The sequence below is a fragment of the Scophthalmus maximus genome, chromosome 15, assembly GCF_022379125.1.
Source record: "Scophthalmus maximus strain ysfricsl-2021 chromosome 15, ASM2237912v1, whole genome shotgun sequence".
NCBI lineage: Eukaryota > Metazoa > Chordata > Actinopteri > Pleuronectiformes > Scophthalmidae > Scophthalmus > Scophthalmus maximus.
In genome coordinates this window covers 4248350-4271483 of record NC_061529.1, presented here as the reverse complement: position 1 = coordinate 4271483, position 23134 = coordinate 4248350, and the positions used below count along the sequence as shown (strand labels likewise).

At 44.3% G+C, this 23134-nt stretch overlaps 1 protein-coding gene across 5 annotated transcripts in view; it reads left to right on the top strand.

The window, feature by feature from the left end:
* Window positions 1–23134, top strand: part of actn1 (actinin, alpha 1) — a 50283-nt gene that overhangs the window by 8583 nt on the left and 18566 nt on the right. For all 5 annotated transcript variants that reach the window (XM_035610991.2, XM_035610989.2, XM_035610992.2 and 2 more), the window contains exons 2-5: window positions 16779–16893; window positions 18216–18335; window positions 21492–21578; window positions 22272–22359. In XM_035610991.2, coding sequence (XP_035466884.2) covers window positions 16779–16893; window positions 18216–18335; window positions 21492–21578; window positions 22272–22359 — 410 coding nt within the window. The remainder of the gene's footprint in view (window positions 1–16778; window positions 16894–18215; window positions 18336–21491; window positions 21579–22271; window positions 22360–23134) is intronic.

Sequence of the window (23134 nt, the reverse complement as noted above, 5' to 3'; positions counted from 1 at the left end):
TCCAAAGTGGGACGAGTGGCCTATCGAACGTCTGAATTTCAATCAGTGGCTTCTATTGATCGTCTGGTCCACTGGAGCTCACGGTCAGTTGTAGTCGACTCCCCGCCGGGGACGTTGCATTACACGCCGATGACTCCTGTGCTGTGTGTGTGACACAGAGTCTGTACAATTAAGTTCTGCAGCAGCAACAGGCCCTGGCTGGCCGACCTCACTTCCCCCGCGCTACTTTTTTTACGCCACGGTTTCCCGCTGCGGGATTAGTCTGCTCGCTCCCGACGTTACCTCATTTGCAACAGTAAACAAGCTGGAGTGCTCACGGCAGATCCCATTAAGAGTTGTATCACACACACCATCCCCTCGACAGGCCCCACCCCTGGTAACCCGGCACAAGAGGAGAAGCCCGCCTGCGCCCCGTCGTCGGTGGGTAGTGCAGAGAGGCCCTTGAGCCGATGGAGTGGTTTGAGCCGTGTGAAGTGCCGGCGGGTGCCGTGGCTGGTGGACGGACGCAGACAGACAGACACACAGACAGACAGACAGACAGACAGACAGACGGGGAGGGAGGGTGAAACGGCAGCTCGGCAAGGCTCAGCTGATGATTGTACAGTTCATATAGAGCTGTGGTCACGTAGTAAATGCTACAAAGTTCAAGGGTCGGGACAAAGTCTTTGTCCTCCTGACCGTGTCTCCCTGACTTTGCCATGAACCGTTTCTTCCCTTTTTGCGCCCGTCGTAATTACAACCTCTGTGACCTTCCACTGATCCAGAAAGCCAGAGGGAGAAACACAGATGCCCACAAGATTTTTTCTTTGCCCTGCAGAAAATACAGTTACCCCTACAAGACCTAATGTTATGTTACTGCTGCTGACCATTTCCTGGCTCTGGTTTCATTGGGATAAAGCCATTTACATATGCATCTAACACCCTGAAACCCAGTGTATATAGTTGTAAAATATAAATACAAATACACATGATTTCACTTTTTATCTGAATCCTTTTAAACAGTTCTTGCAAATACACACTTGTACATCCGTTCTAATGCAATCGAAGGCCAAAATCCAGATGAGAGAAGAGAGGAGCAAATATAAATGTTGATTTACATCTGAGAGATTGTCAATTATAGTAAGTTGGCACTTTAGCGTTTTATCCTCTCCTGCAGTAGTGGGTGCTTTGTGGACATTTTCATCCCAGGGTTCGCCTCCTCAGGCGGCGCACAGGCTTGCGATCGTGGTGGAGAAATACAGAAGCTGAAAAGTAGAGCCACCTCCTCGGATTAGTTTAGGGTTTTAGAGTTTGTTGACAGTCAATATAATCCCTGGAATTAGCTTTACATTGAACATTAATCCAAAAATTATACAGTATGTTTTTTTTGTCCTAATCACTGAAATACTTTAACATTTTTATCATAAAGTACCAGGTCTGCAATATATCAATCTTTATTAGGTTAGTTTCTTTGATAATTTTTGCTTACTATCAAAAGCACAATGACCAATGTCATTTTAGGGTATTATTTAATACTTGATATGAATGAATAATATAAATGAAGAAAATTGCAATCATTTTTCTTTTTTTAGTTGAAGATCTCCTGGCTTAACTATGTGTCCCCCACATGTATGTCCCCACACACAAAGTTATGGTCCTAACTGTAATAGCATTACAAAATTTAGAAATTATACTGTACACAAGTAGTAGATAGAAATAGTCTAGAGCTGCAGAAGATGTGGATGCATCTGGGCGACTCTTCCACTCTGCAGAGTGATTTCTCTCCGTGGCAGAAATACATCACTCTGAAAGGAACCGCTTCATTGTCGAGCTCGGAGCGGGTCAAGTGGCCTCTGGAGCGGAATTCAAACACATCACCTGACTCACGATCAAGGTTTCACTTCATGTATTTACCTGAAGAGGGAAGGTTGGTCGGTCCAGTCCGTGTCCACCGACCACGGCCCTCCTGACCAATTGGATCCTCGTGGCCCGGGACCAGTTCTCTAGTGGTTCGGCCACCGAATTAGCTGAGAGTAGTTTTTTCGCTCCGGGTTTATTTGCCGAACCGAAAAAAACAAAACTAACTTCTCCGTTTAACTCGCATGTGGAAGTGATGATCAGGAAGCTTGATTCTGTATGTTTGGATTCTCTGAAGGATCGTACGGATAAACAACGCTGAGGCCAAAACAACAAAAGTCTGCAGTCCCACCTCCCCGATCCCCCCCCCCCCCACCCCGCTCCCACATCCCACACACAGAGAATGAAGATGTTTTCATTTTCTGCACATCAGCATCTCGTTTGATGAACCACATGTATAAGAACCGTAACGTATACACGCACACGAGAGCCATATGTGGGCATTTTGACATTTTCTATAAATATGTGTGATAAGAATGCATGCAAAATAAATATATATATGATATATTGTGACTAAATGTGACGTGGGCTTCAAAGTTAATTTCATTCTTGACTGAAACAGCAGTTTGGCTCTGGAGCCTTCGCTCAGGTCACATGATCTCTATCAGCAGTTGAAGTTGAATTGTAGACGTTGACATTTTATCTCAGAGCATTTTTAAGATGTTCTTGTCTGTGGATTAGTTTTAAATCTGCACCTAGTTCACCTACCAAGTTCTTACTGCAGCTGCCTGGGTTCGAATCCCGCCCGTGCACTTTGCTGCATTTCACCCTCCCCCCTCTCCAATCTAATTGTCAGTCATTTTTCCATTTTCATTTCGTCAGCATTTGCTATTTTAACACACTCTTCCCGTAAAAGTACTGGAACCTAACTAACTAATTACTAAAGGTTTATGCCATGTTTTAAGTCGGAGGACTCGAGGTGGGGGCTACCACCATCGACAAAGGTTGCCAAGCTTGCACTATTTCTTATTTGTGCTGGACAACAAAGCCACACATGAAATTATTCTGATGTAATAGAAGTATGATACATATATATTTTCAAAATCTCGATTAACTAAAAGTAATGTTTGCAGTGAGGTTTTTATTGCTTCAAGTGTTTATGGAGTTGATTTCATGAATATAATATTTGTCTCTTATTTTGCACTGGTTACATTTGAATCGCCGCGATTAGTTTGCGCTGTTTCTTAGCTGTTTTATTAAAAACGAAAAAGAGAGGAAAGCGTATAGAGAAATGCAGCAGTGAGATTTGCCGGAGCGAGTGTTACTGAATCTCCAAGGGCAGCGTCTCCACAGATAACACTTTTGCAGCAGTAGACAAACTACGGAGTCTACCGACGTCTTCATGTGGCCGTCGTCTCGCGGGTTGTTGTGGTCCCCGGTGACTCTTCTCATTCAAGTTGAAACACTGAATAATTGAGCATTTATGTAAGATACTACCACGACTTCGGAAAGCTTCCACGAATCCTCATGCGGAATAATTCCCAAAGCAAAAAGTAGAAAAAATGTTTCGATCGCTAGTCAGCACATATAAGCACAATGGCCCTAACGGGGGGAAAAAAAATGCAGCGTACAGTTGATGTGTAGATGTGTTGAAAGCGCCCTTTGTTCGGGTGCAGTGTGACTCCGCCCAGCTCAGCATTTCTCTCTGAGTCAGGTGACGGTCAGCAGTGGGAAAAAAAGAAAAAAAAACTGAAAACGCTGCTCCGGCACAAAGCGGCACCGGGGACCCGAGGCCGCGCGCTTGCCATCACACGAGCGGCCGCCGCCGTCAAAAACGCCGAGCCTGGAGCTGACTCATGATGACTGCAGTGTTGGGGGGCCAAGTGGGCCACTGCACTTCCCATCTCTCTGTTTGGTTTGGCGTCTGACTGTTTGTCAGAGAGTGACTCAAGACCTTTGACTGTGCTGTGAGTCCATTAACACGTTTATTCCTCTCATTTCGCAGAAAGAAAATAAAGTTCTAATGAAATTCATTTGTGCTCTGAGTTGGCATCACGGGATATTGAGCAGATAACTGTGGGTGCGATCCACTTTCTTTAGAATTGGATGCAGGGAACAAACTTCAAGTCGGTTCCCCGCGGCTGCGTGTTGCCTGTGTGTTTGTTTGAGCACCGTAACGCTGAGCTGGACACGTGCAGTACGCACACAACAGGGATCTCTTCACACGCACACTGGCGCTCGTCTCGGTGGGACTTTGAGCCGGCGAAGCAGGAAGTTACATGTTCAGGCTGGGCCTTTGAGCGACCCGGCGCCCAGCACGGCCTCTTTGACGCCGGCTGGTGCCGCATTTGAATAAAGAGATGCTCGGGGATTTGCATCCACTTTGTGTGCGGCGAGTGAGATCATCAAGAGACATCGGTCATTCGGACATTGGTCAGAAAAGGGACACAAATGTTGTCCTCACCACTTATGGAGATGTACAGTAACTAGCTGAATAATAATAAGAAGAAGTTTTTTTTTAGTTTTATTTGTAGATCAAATGAAGTACTCATTACTACTATAATACATTCTTGTATTCAAAAGTTCACTTAAGTAATAAAGTATCATCATGAAGTTTTAGCTGGTTGAGGTGGAGCTAATTTACGGTCCTTGTGTCCTGTGGGATATTTAAATTCTTTATTATAAGATGATAATATCATTTCCATGTAAAACCTTAATCTAAGTTCGATGCAATAACTATGTCAGATAAATGCAAGGCTGTACAACATACAATATTTGCCTGTTGAATGCAGTGTCGAAAATACAAATATAAAAAAGTACAGTACTTTTTATTTTTAAACCTGTGAATCCGTCATCCAAATATGATGGACGCTTGATCCAACAGCAGTTAAATTTAAAGAGATGACTTGAACTTAAAATCTTTGGGTTTCACCCAAACGTCCCTTGAAGGTCTTTGAATTCCTGGTCGACGTGATCACACAGCGAACCCCTCGTCGTCGGCGCAGATGTTTTCTGTGGTTGTAAACTTGTGTTGCGTGGGGTGTGTGTGTGTGTGTGTGTGTGTGTGTGTGTGTGTGTGTGTGTGTGTGTGTGTGTGTGTGTGTGTGTGTGTGTGTGTGTGTGTGTGTGTGTGTGTGTGTGTGTGTGTGTGTGTGTGTGTGTGTGTGTGTGTGTGTGTGTGTGTGTGTGTGTGTGTGTGTGTGTGAGAGAGAGAGCGGGGAGTCGTGGTGGTGGTGTACGTGGGTTTTCAAGAGCCTCGGCGCAGCCAAGCTGTTTGTTTGTGGGTCTCCAGGCTTTTGTGGTTGTCATAGCAACCGCCCAGCGTTAGGCTGCCCTGCGGCATTTTTCACAGACGAGCCGGTCTTTTTCATATTAAGTCGGCTGAGGAAAGAGCTATTAGCACACTTTGACTCTCTTTGTAACGCACACACGCACACACGCACACACGCACACACGCACACACACACACACACACACACACACACACACACACATGAATATGCACCAGGGCCACTTTGGGCCACAACAGGGTAAATATCAGTGGACATGGTCACAAAGGCCGCTATTGTTTGACAATCGGCACTTTTTGGCTGCTGCACTGTTCCGTCAGCAGCACACGCTCAGACCACGGAGTGTGTTCACATCACGCATGTGTGTGTGTGTGTGTGTGTGAGTGCACACATGTTGACGTGTGAAGTGAGGAGTCTGCATGTATATGGATCTGTGCACACTGCACAGATTGTGTTTTTTTTTTAAATTCTTGCTTTCATGCTGCGGGGATGTATTTGCTTATGTGCACTCACGTGTGTGTGTGTGTGTGTGTGTGTGTGTGTATGTGTGTGCTGAGGCAGCAGCCGAAGCAATAGATAAGTGTAATGGGATAACTGTGCTGAGTCGGCAGTTTCCAGCAACGGTGTGTTGGAGTGCCAGGTCGGATGAATGCTGCACCTGAGAGACTGGAGCACTCTATCACGGCTGCAAAGCTGGAGGAAGGAGTGCTTCCTCTTCTGTAGTGTGTGTGTGTGTGTGTGTGTGTGTGTGTGTGTGTGTGTGTGTGTGTGTGTGTGTGTGTGTGTGTGTGTGTGTGTGTGTGTGTGTGTGTGTGTGTGTGTGTGTGTGTGTGTGTGTGTGTGTGTGTGTGTGTGTGTGTGTGTGTCTGTGTGTCTGTGTGTGTGTGTGTGTGAGAGAAAGAAAGAGATAGAGAGCTCTGCACTGAGATGAGGGCAACAAAGCGATATAACTCAGCAACAGGAACATTTACAAGCTTCATCAATTCAAGATGCCAGTTTTTTTTACAACTGCACCAGTGACGCTGCTTCTTTACTCTGTCTTTTATTAGATACTTAGTGAAGATGGTGAAGAATCCTTCTTAAAATATTCCCCTATCCTGATTCAGGTCCAGATGGATGCAATCACCTGTTACTGTGGCTGACACACGTCTTTAATCAAATTGTTCCACGCAAATCTGTCCTTAACTTTTTGAGTATTCCAGCCATTTAAACTGGAAGACAACAAATTGTACGGCACCTAAAACAGGTACGAATAATGCTATAAAAGAAAGGATATAAGATGTAGCTAAAAACGTACGGTCATGTGAAAGCCATTCGGTAAAGGTGAGTTTTAATAACCCAACTCTTACCCTGATCCTAACCTAGACCTAAATATAACCTGAGCCCTGAAAACAAGTCTCAACCCTCAAATAGTCTGTTGAAGGTTTGTCAGGGACCGGCCAGAATAGCCTCACTCTGAAAGTGTGTCCTCACAAAGATAGAAGAACACACACACACACACACACACACACACACACACATCTGTGCCGGGCAGCCTCCACTGAGCCCCGTTTGGTGTTTTTGGAGCGAGTGCATGTGTGGGCAGTCGGGGCCTGTATCCTCCAGTGAGCTTTAGAGGAAGGAGACGGTGGGGGGGATGAGTGGTGACCTCCGACCCCTGTTGCGGTGCAGGGGGGGGCTGCAACCGGGGACAGAAGTTTTCATCTTCATCTTTCCACCAGGTTCAGCAGGCACAGAAAGATCACGCTTTTCCCGTCCGTGACGCAGCAGTGGCGCCTTTTATGCGGCGGTGTCGTGTTGCACATGCACCAGAGTTTAAAGGTCTGCGTGTCGGGCCGCCCCCGTAGTTGTCAGGTGAACCTGTTTAGTGTTTCTTGTCAGTCACGCCGGTGGCGTCAGAGAAGTTTTGGTTGCTCCCACGAATTGCCGACTAACGGAACAGACAGGTTACACACACAAGCGCACACACACACACACACGGAGCTAATTCAAGAGTGTGTACCATTCACTCCGGTCTCGCTCTCGGCTCCATCCATTAATATCTCTGCTGTGGAGTTAAAGTTAAAGAGTTAAATGAAATTGAACATTAAATAGCTTCCCTCTGGTTTAGACTCCATGGCTCCTTGTTAGATCAAACGCCAGCGCTGTCGGGACAATTTGCTTTCGGTCGAGAATTGGGCCGCAACTAAAACGATTATTTTCATTAAATTTTTTTCATTAATTTATTAGTTGTTTGGTCCATAAAATGGCATAATATGGTGAAAAATGGCGATCGTGTTTCCCCAAAACTTCAAGATGATGTTTTTGTTTTGTCCACACACCAAAGATATTTAGTTTCGCTGTCACAGAGGAGCAAAGAAACCAGAACATATTCACATTTAAGAAGCTGAAATCAGAGAATTTTGACCATAAAAACTACCTGAACCGATTAATCGATTAGCAAAGCAGATTACTAATCGACACACTGTTGCAGCTCTATTGGAGAGCGAATATGTGACTTGTCAAAGTTGCATCCGTGTGATCGTGGTGATTCCACTGACAAAAAAGGTTTTTTATCGTCTGAAATTTCATTTTTATACAGAGGGTAGTCGAGTAACTTTCATTGGAAATACATACTCCCCCCGGTGTCCCCCCCTCTCTGTCCGGTCCGTCGTCACCTCTGTGTCCGGGCCTACACACACACACACACACACACACACACACACACACACACACACACACACAGCAGCAGCTCTGCCGTCAGGGCTTTTCAGACTTTGCATCGCATCCCTTCGCTCTCTTGCCTCCCACTCAACTGCTGAGACGGACTTGTTTGAGTCTCCCCCTGCGCTCGCCAGATGCACGGAGAGCCACAGTGCAGCTTGTGTGCAGAGCGTCCAGACGGCAGTTTGGCTCGTCCCCGCTCCGTCCACGGCGTTTCCCTCTAGGCCCCCCCCCCCCCCACACACACCGAAGGCAGCGGTAACCTGAATCTTCTCTTCAATCCGCCAGACCTTCGCTGTCAATTCTGATTCACTGCTCAAGTTTATTTTTTGGGATGATATTCTTTTTTTATTTCAGGGTGAAATATACTCTAACCAACTGACTGCACTGTGAGAAATGCACAGGGGGGAGAATCACATCACATCTGTACTTTGGGGTTGTTTTTTTGTTTGTTTTGCAACTTTCTTTGGGGCCAAATCTACGGCAGGCGTCGTCTCAAAGTTATTCTGCCCCCAGTTTTCCTCGTCGCCGTTGTTCTCTCTCTCTCTGCCGAGTCGTCGTAGGCGTCAGACTGGCAGCGACTGTCTTTCAGGTGCAGTGAAAAATGTACCGATTGCCATGGCAACACTGGCAAACTCCCGCAAACGTCCTCCTTTCTTCCTTTTTTTTTTTTGTTAGATTTCATCTGCGTGTAAGTTGAATGGGGATAGTGCTTATGAGGCACACGATTGAATTTGTTTTCCAACAAAATATCTGCTTCCAGTTTCTACACCACCTCTTCTTTTTTGCGACTCTCTAACGCGAGAACGGTCGACAATGTTTCGGCAAACGGGGGCGAAAATAAAACTTCTCCCCTGCCTATCATCCCTTTAAAGGTCACCACGGCGAAGAGGGCTTTCCCTTTGTCCTTTGGGATCATTTTGCCAATTTGATTGCAGTCGTGTCTTTTTTCCTCTTCTCTTGAAAACTCAGTTGAATGGCCAGAGTAGTCTGGAAAGCCAGAGTACAGGACGATCCTCATTATAAGACACACACACACACACACACACACACACACACACACACTCCCCCTTTTCCAACATCTGTTGGGGGAACAGACACTCATCCTGTCGGGAAAGTTTCCCTCAGATACCGTTAATCCAAGAAAGAGAGAGAGAGAGAGAGTCCTCCTCATCGACGCTCTTTTCCTTTGTATGACTGAAACATGAAGACTCCCGAAGGAGTCCGAATCATTTATTCTCTCTGACAGTTTTGCAAACTGACTGCTTGAGCTCGTCGTGTGCGACGAGCCCTAGTTCTGGGCTGCTTGACAGTTTTTCTCCCCGTTCAATATCTGACAGCAAAACCCATGACACGAGCCGTCAGAAACTCATGCAGGTCAACTTGGGTATAATGAAACACTTCACCGCACGTTTAAAAAAGATTATTACTTCCCCCCCCCCCCCCGGCGTAATGGGGAATTAGAAAAGTTCTCCCCCCTTCTCCATCATTTCCCTTTGACGTTGCCGTCGAGGAAGGCCAACCGCGCTCCCTTCCTCCGCAGACGCCCCCCCCAGGGTGCAGTTTTTTATAAGAATCCGAATGTGCTCCCGGTGAACTCACGCAGTGCCCTAATCCTTCACACATGAGGAAGTCATCCGGGAGTCGGAGGAAAAAGAGGAAGGTGTCGTAAGCTGTTCGCGGCTCTTGTTTTCCTGGCATCAGAAAACACTTTCCACCAGCACTTTTCCCCCCCGTCCTTCCACGAGTGAAACGAAAGGCGGCAAAAATAGACTTCACCTCCCGTGGGATCCAGCGAGGCCCATCTACCCCCCAAACTCATCCAGACAGCGCTCGCTCTCGTTTGCTCCTCGAGCTGTGGGTGGCGTTATGGTTTTTTAATGTTGTGGTTTTGATAGTAAAAAGAGATGGTCCCCCTTCCCCCCCCGACAACTTCTCCTCAGCTCCTTTCTCCTAAGTCGAACATTTTGGAGGAGACGCTGGAAAAGTTATTACTCGAGACGTTTTTCTTGCAATTCATCTGCCTTGTTTTTTGGGGGTTTCGTCAGGACACGAGAGGCCCCTCGATTCCCCGAGCCGGAGACTCGGGCTTGAGAAACTGGCCGCGGTGATGAAAAGCGCTTTCCTGTGTCCAACGCTGCAATATCTGCTTTTCCTCCGTCCTCTACACTTGCCCGCCCGCCTGCCCGCCCGTCCGCCCGCCTATCTGCATGCTCGGATATGGCAGGGGCCTCGCACTCATGAGCTGGCATGTTTTAGTAGAAAAAGGATTGTACTAATATGGAACTGGCAGAGAAGCAGGAAATATTTTTCCCAAACTGAGGTTGATTAATGGAGTGGGGAGTTGGCAAGTGAGAGGTGGGGAGAGGAACCGGAGTGAGGGGCGATAGCAGAAACCTTTACGTGATGGGTTTACAGCTCCTATTTATGTTTCATGATGACGCAGCCTTTATCGTCAAACTTTAATGAGACTATGCCGCATTAGGAGATGAAGCTCCTTTTAATTGGCTTATACAGCGAATGTTTGATTTTCTCAATTCAACAGAGAATTAAAGAAAAACAATTCCAACTCAAGTTCCACTCCCAAGCCATTCACAACATGTCATGGTGATGGATCTGTTGACATCAGGTTCAAGTTTATTTTCATAGGGGAACCACAGGAGGGGGAATTCTTCTTCTCCCCAGGCCTTATCAATTTAAAATAAAATGAAATCTAAAAAATCAAATAAAAGTGTACAACGCAATATAATGCGAAATTAAAACAAAGTATACTGGATATAAAAGATGTCAAATATGAGCTGAGATTTTATCTGTAGCACTTTTAGAACTTCTTGAAAGTCAGAAAAAGTAGTTTGACAAAAGGCACTCGCCTTTTCCAGAGCTTTCAACCATATCCCACTTTCTTTATAGGTCTTCCTCATCAAAGTTCAGGAATGGACTTTTATGTTCAGCGTATGAGCCAGTCAGGATGGGGAAATCCAAAGCTGACACGATAAGACTTGTTGTCTTGCCGTCGTTGTGAGTTAATTGCTACACGATCACGATCTGCACTCTGATTGGCTGTAGTTGTCGCAGAGTCATCTTGATATTTAGCCTGCTGGACAACTAGTCCGAGGAGGCGACGCGTTTTAGCATTAGCTATGCTAAGCTAATTGGCCTTGAGCTCCGACAGACAGGATAACGGTATTGATCTTTTCAGATAAATCTCAGCATGAATATTGAATAAGTATATTTCCGAAACATTTAACTATTGCTCTACAGTTTTGATCGTCATTTATTTGAGAAAAATGCCAGACGACCACCAGTTTAACTGTCTCATAAACGGCATTTGTAGTGATTTACATTGTTGTAAATGTTTTATTTGGACTGTTGATCATACAAAACGCATAATTTGGCCTCTGGTTGATTTTTTCCCCCAACATTTTATAGTCTGAACAATGAATCCGTAAACAAAAATAATTGATAAACGATCCTTTAAAAAAATGCAGTAAAACACCAGTATTTCCTCTTTTTATTTACAGTCCCACCAGAGAGTACCAGTATGACGGTGAGCTTCGCCCCGGGCAGCGTCTGTCTGCTCCGCTCTGCGTTCCGTGGTTACTATGGGAAAAATGTTGCGTGTAATGACGCTGACTGGCAACTTTCCCTGAAACTGATGCGGAGCAGATTCCTCCCGCTCTTGACCCCTGTTGTTTTAACAACCCGCCCCAGTTCTCGGAGGCTGAGGGCGCAAAGAGAGAGAGAAAGGAGGCAGATGAGAGCAAAAAAGGGGGAAGAGCGGGGGGGGGGCTGCAAAAAAATTTACGATCCCACCAGTTCCTCTCGCAGGCAGACACACGGTCAGCCGAGCTTTTTCCCTCTGCTCCCGTTCCACGACATGTTGTGCCGAGGCCGGAACAGACAGTGTGTGTTTTTTTTGGAGGCCGCAGATTAATTTTCACCGCCGCGTTGTTGTTGATGAGCAGCGATTGCTCTCCAGAACTCTGGTGCCGACATGTGAACAGCTCCCAGACATTCACAGCACATACTGTACTGACACAAAGCGGCGCAAGGACAACACAGTCACGCGTGGAAAGTGCACGGGAATCATACGCACACAGCAGAGTACTGTACGTTTCTCTTCTACATTCACAGTGTGCTAACTGTTCTGATGCTCGGGGGGAGAAAACCATCCTGAAACTGATGAACTCTGCTGAGCAGCTGTGCGATGTACTTTAAATGGCAGGGTGTGTTTAATTGTTTTGGGGGCAACTGAGGTTTTTCCTCGGTTAATCCAGAAGAGTCGTACAGAGAGTAAATGCTTTGTGTTGGTCCCATAGGATGAGAGCAGATGCTCATGAGACCTGACTTTAAAGAGCAGCACCACATAGTTGATCAATTGATTTTAATGGTTTTGGGACCAAAAGAACATGATTTGGTCATTATTTTAATCGATTTACGTCATTTTCAAGCAAAAATGTCAAACAATTTCTGGGTCCAGGTACAATTTGCTACTAAAAAATGGATTGGTTTTGTGGGGTTGGTTGGATGAAACAAGACATTTGATGATACCAAATTGGGCTCCAAGATATTGCGTTGGACATTTGTATCGTCTTTTTTAGTCATGTTAGGGTTTTTAATTATCATTAGCCAGTATTTCATTCATTATTTCTCTATTGAATCAATTACTCTTTCAGTTTAATGTCAGAACATAGTGGAGAAAAGTCCCATCACAATTTGTACAATCAGCGGAGGAATGCAACAGGTTTACACTGGTTCCCGGGTCTGGAGTTTGTCAAGACGTCAATCGTCGGTGGTTGTTAAGGAAATTCCAAAGAAAAAGGATACAGGAGTAAATGAAGCGGAGTAAAGTAGATGTCGTACTGTATCTGAGAATACTGTTCTCCTCCTTCAAGTAGTCCACCAACACCAGTAATTACTTTATGAGCTTCTGCTAATCTTTCAGGTAAAAGTCGTTCTTTTATACCTTCAGGACCCGACAGATTGTTGGCAGATTGGTAGTTTGGATCGATTGTTCATTGGGTTTCATTTTTTCCAGAGGACTCATTTTAAAATGTGATCAAACGCCATATGACCGAGTGTAAAGCTACATTGACTTTCCAAAAAAGAGAATCCATCCCCCACATTCACGATGAGTCATCAGATTTTTTCCCCCTTTTTCCTTTTGGCCATATATTTACATATACTAGAATATAACAGTTATTGGAAAGTGTGTTTTTATTTGACGGTGTCTTAAAATATGAAGCAAGAACCAGTTAGCATGGCTGAGTACAAGTACCAGACTGCTCGTCTGACTCTGTCCAAAGTTGGAAATAAAGAAACAGCGTTGCTTTTGTAATGCAGTTTAGAAATTGGTAGACTCACTACTTAAGCTTATGTATATACGTCTTTGTAATTTTTAGTTTTCACTTTAACATGACGAGAAAAAAGACAGAGTATTTGTAGGGTACCAATTCTTTGGAAAACTAGCTCAGATTAGTGCTCTATAAATTAAATTTATTATTAATATCATTATGTTGCTCAAGTTTAAACTTCGCAAAAAAACCCGGCAGCGTTTTAGAAGGTCTTGGACTGGCTCCCGCAGAGGGAACACACTCCTTTCTTTCTTCTTTCTTTAATACACTGTATATTTCTCGCCGTTCACAGATTTGTGTGAGAGTATATAATGACCGCAGCTTTTCCTTTAAATGCCTGCCTGACTTTCTGCTCAGGCAGTAATCTGCCACTATGACCAGTGGACCTGTAACTCGGTGTCATGCCCTGCCAAGAGCCCCAGAACACCTGCAGGGGCCTGGGAGTGTTGACCATAACATAGCTGGGGGGGGGGGGTCATGTGACAGCGCAGGTGGCTGCCAGCCTGGACTGAGCGCTGCTGCTAAACTCCACAGTGACCCGGAGAGTCAGAGGAACGAAAGGGGGGGGGGTTCGGGGGGGCTGGCTAATTCTTGTCAGGAGGAGGCGGAGGAGGCCTGCCGTCCTGCCCAGAGCAGCCAAACGTACCCTCCCTCCAGCACATTTAACAAGCAAACATTCTTTCGGTGAACCTTTAGCCATTTTCCCGACCGTGCTCTTTGCAGGTTGACTCAAAGCCTTATGACTTTTTCACTATGTAGGATATGCACTCGGTACACTTCTGCCACATTTGCTGAAGTGAAATTATGGTATTGGAAGGTCTATTTCCTTTTTTAATAACAGGATATCAGTACATTAAAGTTCAAAGTTTTCAGTCAACCTTTTGCTGCCTGTCGGAATTGAAAACATGCAAAACTTAAAGGAGACATATTGTTCTCGTATTCAGGTTCATAATTTTAATTTGGGTTATTACTTCAGAAAGTTCACACGCTCTAATGCTCAGAAAATCACATCCGTTTCCTCAGACTGTCCAATCCTGCACCTCCTCTTTTCAGCCTCTCTCTGAAACGCTTTGTTTTAGCTCCTGTCTCTTTAAGGCCCCTCCCACCCGATAAAGCCCAATCAGCTCTGATTTGCCAGCTGGCCCACTCTGTTGTGCTGTTGCGATTGGTCAACCGCTTCCAGCGCATATAAGAAGTGTTAGCCTTAACTCTCGTTGTACCTGTCTTTGTTTGGGGCTTGTCAGACTAGTCGCTAGACCTGCTTTATGCACTCGATGGTGACGTCACCATCTTACGGAAGCATCGGCTGGACTACTGATGAGCCGTTTCAGGAGATGATTCGGGAGCAGTGTTTTCCGTCGGGGGGAGGAGCTCCCTTTGGGCTTTTTAACCTTACAAACCTTTTACATAGACAAAAAAACTATATAACAGTAAAGGAAAGGGGAAAGCTGATAAGCATTAATGTCCCCTTTAAAGTTCTCTCTTTGTCATTTATTAAGGCATTTGTGTTCAATTGACTGGTGGGAAATTGAATCAAAAAGGGAAGCGAGAGCGAAAAGGGGCTGAACATCCTGGACAAATAGCACCATAAACACAGTGAGAAACTGAATCTGCAGATCCAGCAAACACCCCATACCTTAACACTTCGATTAAATTACACAGTATTCGCATTAGCTGCTGACACCACAGCCCCGCCTCAACAGTTTGAAAATCGTTGGCAAGCGCCTAAAGAGACTATTGATTAGGGTTATTTGAAATATTTTAGTGCCCATTGGAGCTTGGCTTGAATCATGACTAACTTTAGAGAGACACAGTGCTTTAGAGGCAGAGGGCGTGTGCCTGCCAGTTGCACATAAATCTCCAGTGCTGGTCTTTTTTATGCCAGTTCTACTCCTGGAGATAAAACACCATATAATCTGCTCTTTCCCCTCCACATCTTCTGCATCATCCACATTTTCGTTCCGCGTTCTCATTGGTCGGAACGCCGCCACTCGCCAGCGAACTCGCACACATCTGAAAGCCCGTCTCCTCCCCACTTTGGTTTATTGATAGCCGCGTAAACCTCATGCCACTCAACTTTTAAGAGTGACCTCACTGCGGAAGTTCCACGAGTGCTCCAGAACCAGCTCGCCAGTGGCTTTTAAGTGGCTTTTGTTCCCCCGGCATCAGAGGGCAGGCCAGCGAAAGACAGTGCTGGCTTTCATAAATGCCTGGCTCTGCTCCGACAGGTCCTCCTACTTGGAAAACATGGTGCCTGATGTTTGGGGCCTTTGGGTGTAATTAACTCGGGAACTCATAAAGAGGCGTTCACAGCAGGGTGCACGGCGGGCCCACTCCTCATGCCAGCTCCTGTTGGGGGCGGCTGCGATCCCGTTCATGATGTTTTCCGTTACCATGTGTGCATGCCGGCGATGCCAGAGAATCCGAGGCGCGCTACACCTACTGTATACAGTCGACAATGCCCCAGTGTGTTACGGCTCCGTGGAGAAAGTGCGGCAGGACTTAAGCTTGTTAGCATCACAGGGAAAGATGGAAGGTGAGAGCATTTGAGAGTGCCATTGAGATTTAATTAGGGGTTCTTACTTTATTGGTCCTTGTAGGAAAATGTATTTCTACCAAAAGGTCAGAGGTCAGGTTTGGCTAAACACACAGTGCAGGAAATAATTCCTCATTATGCTCACAAACACATTAAACACAGATTTTAGTGGCATGGTCCTCAGTGTTGGTCCGTCAGTCCACTACTTTTTTCCAAACTGAAATATCTTAATAATTATGGGATGGATTACCGTGACATTTTGGACATTTTGTACAAACATGGTCGTTGTTTCCAGAAGATGAATCCTGCTTACTTTGACGATTCTCTGACTTTTGATGTAGCAGCATTATATATTTATATATTTATTATGTAGACATTAGTAGTTTTGAATGTAATGTCCCGACAACTATTGAGTGGATTGCCATAAAATTTGGCACACACATTCATGTCCACGAAGGCATCGGCCTGTTAGCATTGTCACCAGGGGCATTTTCGCTTTCTTACTTTAGCATTCACCCTAACGCTTCATTACAGCCTCACAGAGGCATAGCTGTATCTTGTTTCCAACTAGACCTCCATCTTCAAGTTGTGGGAAAAAAAAGGCATACTCAATATAATTCTGCCTGTGATGATTAGTTAGCCTTGCTTGGTTTGATGCACTGGACTGCTGCCATCGCCAACAGATTGTAACAAGAGCAATCCTCCCCCCACACACACACACTTATATGCTGCTTCACCTTCAAATAAATTCCTGCCTCCAGATCCGGATCTGGATCCCTCCCAAATTTGATCACCTGTTACAATGCCTGAGACTTGTCTTTGATAATATTTTCATGCAAATCTGTCCATGACTTTTTGAGTAATCCTGCTAATAAAGAAAGAAAGAAACAGACAAACCGGAACAACAAGGTACAAATACCAGCAATTAAGTTAGGTACCCTGCAAGCCCCGGGGTGGCACATGCTGGAAATTTGGACACAGCACTTACACATGCAGTATTTGCCTTACATATGCACAATGACTGATGATTTTTCTTCCTTTTTTCCACCATGTCCGCAGACATTTACAGCTTGGTGTAACTCTCACCTGAGGAAAGCAGGCACGCAGATCGACAACATCGAGGAGGACTTCCGGGACGGACTGAAACTCATGCTGCTGCTCGAGGTCATCTCAGGTACTGTACACACACCGCTCCTTACTTAACAGGATTAACTTGAATGAAAACCACTCGCATTGGGCACCACTGTCACATGTTGATTTTTGGGATACCAGCGTCAACATCACGGGAAGAGGTCAACATTTTTAGGAAATGTACTTGTTGCTTGCTTCCTTGCTGAGAGTCAGAGGAGATTGATTCAACGCTCGTATCTGTTTGCATACATGGGACTTTTGTTAGTGAAACAGAAAGGGTATGGGCAGTCTTTAGATATGAGAACTACTCAAATTCAATCCTTCAAATTGAACATTTTCATTTGAAAAGCAGGACAAAAAGTAAAAATTATAATATAACATATTAGACAATATTAGAAAAAAAGTTTTTAACCATCTCAATAAACACATCTCACTCTAAGGTAGGCTAACGCTATGCTAGCCATAACCCACAAGCTAACAGTGAAGTGCAGTTATTCTTTGTTTTCTCAAAATGTGAGTAGTTTATGTAACATTTGGATTATTGAAAAATGACTGAACAGTTGTTGGATTTTCCCCAAAAAAGGTTTTAACTAGTTGTTTCCAAGCTGAAACAACTAGCTGCAAGATGAAGCTGCGACTAGCAGCAGTTAGCTTAGCTAAACTAAAAGAAGTAGCGGGAAGGAGCTATATAGTTTTCTTCACACAAAAAAAAACAGGCCACCGCCCCAAGTTTACAATTAATTCTTATAAAAACCCTTTTGGGTCGTGACACACCACAATAATCAGGCTATTGCGCTCATCCAGCTTTTTAATTCTTCCCCCTGAGCCGCCAGACGAGTTCCTCTGTGATAAATGAAGCCAGGTCCATGGAATTAAAGTCCTTTTGTCCAGGCACTAACGCCATGTGCACACAAACTCACTCCATAACAATCCATTCTGAAGCAGATCTAATCACTGGTGCAGACAGTTTGATGTAAAAACAATTCCCAGTGAAATATATATATATATATATATATATATATAATTTTAATTTTAATATATTACATTAAAAGAATTCCACAAACATCTGGCGACCCACGGAAGTTGTCTCTCGACCCTGTGTGGTTGGGGACTGCTCTAACCATTGGAAGGAAACTGTATAACCGCATTTCCCCACAGAAAATATGATATGATGTGTTTATGAAAGCTGCGCTCCAGCAGCCTCAACATAACCTTAATTAAATTTCTTTGGCCTTGGCTTTGTCTTCTTCTATATTATGTTTTTCTTCCAGAACAAAATGTTATTTATGTCAAATGTGGGTATACTTATAGACACTGGCAGACGCGCTCATCGCCCTCAATTTTTCTGTGTCTTCTTGTTTCCAGGCGAACGCTTGGCCAAACCAGAGAGAGGCAAGATGAGAGTGCACAAGATCTCCAACGTTAATAAAGCACTTGACTTCATCGCCAGCAAAGGAGTGAAGCTGGTGTCTATCGGTGCAGAGGGTGAGTGGCGGCAGTGGAGGAAGTATTCAAATCAGTCGCTTATGTCACACTGTACAAATACTCCCAATTAGGCCATCAGCCAAATCGATATCTCCATCTCTATTGTGAATAGTTTTGTATGATGTAGTCGCCGGCCCTCTCTTTATCCCTCTCTCTCCCTTCCCTTGTCTCTCGTTACCATGGCACTGCCGCCGGCTGCTGTGGAGTTAATGAGATCCTTATTTCAGAGTGTTTTCTGGGGGGACGTTGTGCTTTGCAGTGCATTTTCTTCAGAGTAGATTTTGGGATCAGCAAATCCCCTCAGGCTCCGAGGCCGCTCATTGTTCAGCACAAATAACTCGGGGATGTCCTTCCTCCTCCCGGCGGAGAGTAAACAGGTCTTTAGCAGAGTAAACACTCTACTCTCGCTCTCTCTTTATATCCACCTATCATCCTCCTTCACAACAAACACATGCCCCCTCTGGCCTTTTTCTGGAATAAACTGGGTTTCCACACATGGGCTGCAAACAGAAACTTCAAACTGCTTTCACTAGTTAATCTTAAAAATATTTCAACAGCTATATATACTTTTATATTCATAATATCTATATATATATATATATATATATAGTTCTTCTTCTTCTTCTTCTTGTGGTATTCAGCCATCCATATAGTTTAAGTTCTGAGGGCCAAGGTTTTGAGATATAGGTCTCTGAGATTTCTCCTGCTGGCCCGATCCAATGAAGGGGAACAGAAATGTGATTATGTTGCTCAAAACCCTGAAAGATGATATTTATAAAACTCTACAGCTTTTCTTTTCTGCTTCCAACACAAACCTCACTGTCAATAGTTTAAGATGGAGTTACTTTCTATAGAAGAGATATCCCCCATTAAAAAAACTCAGAGCTTCTCTTTTTACACCCTGTTATTGGCAGCTTCTCTAAAACGTTGAGCACAGAACTCGGGGCAAGTGGGAAAATATGCTTTTTTGTAGTGAAATTAACCTTTTAAGAATATGAACCCTTGTAAATTAGTCAAACCCAGACACAGACAGCTCTGGCACTCTCAAAGGTCTGGGTCTGTTCTTTAAGTCTCACCCCAACGCCTAATGGGGTTAACCTCTGACCTCTTCTCCACCTTTTCACTCTCAGACACAAACATTGCGATAAGGAACAAGCTTTAATTTAACACACAAATCAGCTGATTAGTGCAAAATCCAACGGTTCGACCATGGACGTGGAACGATAAAATGATGATTGCACGTATTTCGACCTCTACGTGACTAAATATTTTAAACAATACAAGTTTATTAAAGCTGGACGTCAGCACCTTGACTAGGCCTCGATATTTAAACTTGCCGTTGAAAGTTGGCATTGATTCATAAACCAATTTTGTACGTTATCTGCTATAACATATTTTTAAACATCCTATTAGATAACATATTTTTTTCATGGCACAATCAAAGGCAAATATTACTAATAAATCAATAATTTAGTCTATTAAATGTCAGGAAATAGTCAATAATACCACATGATACGCTCAGCGACTTTGACCAATACTCCAAAACTTAAATATTCTCATGTTACTTTATTTTGAGAGGGAAAATTCAAACCAGAAAATCTGCAATCTGCATCTTTTTTTTGTTTGTTTAACAAAACACAATATTTGAGCATCAAGGAAAGACCAGAATTACTCGATATGATGGAGATTTTCTTTGCTCAGCGCACAGAGGCCGGTATAAAAGCTCCTAAGCCAGACCAGCATTCCAGACGGATTATCCGGCTGGAATCCCCTCCTGGTCGAGCAGCCCTGCTATAACCGTGGTGGTGGGATGGGACGAGTCGCAGGCTCAGGTCCATGCGACTCATCGGGGGTTTGTTGTGGGTGAGGGATGAAGGAGGCGGCAGGAGGAGGGGGTTGCAGTTTCAAATGGACTTAATAGGATTTGTGCTCCTCCCGAAGGCTGATCAGTCATGTTCATTAGGACCACTCTCAACAAGTACCTGCATGTGTCAGCCTCGACCACGGGGCTCAACTTTTCTCCGCCTCCTAATTCAATCGGAGCCATCGTTCACGCCGCATTACACGTACAGACATCTGACTGACATGTCGCTGTCCAAGTCTGTCCATCACAGACGGGCGGCCGGCGAGCTGCCGTGCGCTGCGCCTTATTGGATTAGAGGGAGAGAAACGACTGATTATTGAAGGCGGGCAAACAGGGTGACCTGTTGGAGGGGATTTTCATTATCGACAACACAGAGAGGACTGGACACGGGCGGCAGTTCATTCACAGACCTCAGCCGCAGACACACGGCTGATCGACGGCTTAACAGGTTCAGGCACAAGCGACTGAATCGTCACACATCTCATTCATGCATGATTCAATACTCACTGTCTCGGCTTCCTCTTCAGAAGTAATGTGAGCCAATCGTGGAGTTTTGGCTTCGAAACAACCGTTGATCTCGTCCTCGTGTGATACGTCGGGTTCCCGAGCTGAAAGGCTCATGGAAGCGGTCTATAAATATATCATGCAATTTTATTCATAGCGGGTTATTTCACATATTTCTGGGCAACTCTCAGCCTCGCTATCGGACATTTGTAATATTGGAAATGTAATATTGGAAAGTAAAAAATGTATATTCTACTATAGATAGATAGAAGAATTTATTTTAAGTCTTGTTTTAGGTCAAATCAAAGGCTGTCTAGACATCTATGTAAGAACTGTTTTGAAGCAACAGTCAAATGTAACCTGGGTTATTGTGATCAATCCTCTGGGGACCTTGAATGCTGGCAGCAAATCTCCTCACTCAACGGTTGTTGGGACAGATTTTTTTCATGAAAAATCACAATGATCACACTGGAGGAAATATCAGGAAAACACCAAAGTCAGTTGGATTCTGGGTCCAATGAGTGTGTGCACTAAATGTGTGCCCATCCATTCAATACATGTTGAGATATTTAATTCAGGAAGTAAGTGGTGGACCCAACAGTCCGAGAGACTGACATCACCACCATCGGGCCACCGTAGAGCTGCTAGGCCAGCAGGACGAGACATCCGGATATTGCAATATACCCAGAAATCACCAAATTCAGTGCCAGCGAGGCGTGTGTGCCAGATTGAAGAAATGCAAATTACAGGTTTTCTAAATTCTAACATGTTATTTCTTTGATCTCCAGAGATCGTAGATGGAAACGCTAAGATGACCCTGGGAATGATCTGGACCATAATCCTCCGCTTTGCCATCCAAGACATTTCTGTGGAAGGTACAGTTCGCGTGTGTGTGTGTGTGTGTGTGTGTGTGTGTGTGTGAGTGTGAGTGTGTGTGTCCACACATGATTCATTCTCTTTATTGAAAAGGATTCTTGCCCTCTGTCTTCATTTGCAATAGAAAACACATTTCATTGTCACACTGTCTCAGCGTTGAGACTTTTGTCGCATGTCTCGCTGAGTTGAAAAAAAACAACCGCACGATAACAGATATAGCCTTGAGCTAATTCACGTTAATTTGAATATGAACGTTTCAGAGACGACTCTTTGCCTTTGGAGATGGAAATGTTAGGGATATGGTCCTCTCCTTGGTTAACACATATATATAATGCCCTTAAAGTGTAATCCAATTCCAAATGTCACAAGTGATCAGGCTGGATTTGTGCAGGTTAAGATTAAAACACAGTCAGTTTCACTTTCACTGTTTGGTGACAGCACAGCGACAGACACGTCTCCGCGTTCGACTGGAAAACGAGAGAGCACGAAACATCCGAGCAGTCACACATGCTTCCCATTCACTTCACCCCCACTTAATCCAGCGCCGCCGAACGGGGATTAGTCGAGAGTCGGTCAAAATAAAAAAGCCCTTAGAGTTTTCTCCCAACTTCACAGTGATCCCTTCTTCTTCTTCTTCTTCTTCTTCTTCTTCTTCTTCTTCATCTTCTTCGTCTTCTTCTTCCCGACTGCAGAGACATCTGCCAAAGAAGGCCTCCTGTTGTGGTGCCAGAGGAAGACTGCACCCTACAAGAATGTCAACATCCAAAACTTTCACATCAGGTAAGGCTTCAGGGAGGAAAACGTAACGAGTAATTCAAATGTTTTATTTCATTTTACTCACATGCACAGATTCAGTTACTATCGCGGTCCAGGCAGCAGACACGAAAACTGTCGTCCTGCAGGGAAAATTAGGCCTAAAGAATGTGTATAAACAGGGTTGACATCACTTCACCTATAGTCAGTTTTATTTAGTCTGAACCTCAGTGGAAAAATTCACTTTGCTGCATGTTGGTGTCGGCCTCATTTGCTTTTACGCCACCTGGTTATACCTGAACCAGTTTACAGGGCTTATAAACAAAATGTTTTTTTTACAAGCTATGTAAACATGTTTTTATTTTATTTTTCATTCCACAACTTTTAAGTTGAATAAAATCCAGTTACTTTATGCTAACCGACCAAAACCCCTCTTAGCATTATTTTACTCTGGCGTTCATGGCATTCAAGACGGAAGACTGAGGGTTCAACTTTTAACTTGATGATGTCCTTCCGTAGATATAAAACCTGAATTTTTGGTTCTCATTCTTATAGAAAGACGACAGACACCGGCCGTGCAGTTATTTATGTTATCTTTGTTTCAATAATGTTGTTTTCATCAGGCCAAAGAAATAAGTGCAAAAGGAAGAAAAAAAACTCACTTTCTGATGAATTTTAATTTCCGTTTCTTTGAATTGTTAATAAATAATTGATTAATACTTAACTGAGTAAATCAGTTAGAAGCCATTAATAAGAACTGTGTTTTTGGATGCCAGGTTGTGAAAAACCACTCTGACTGGTT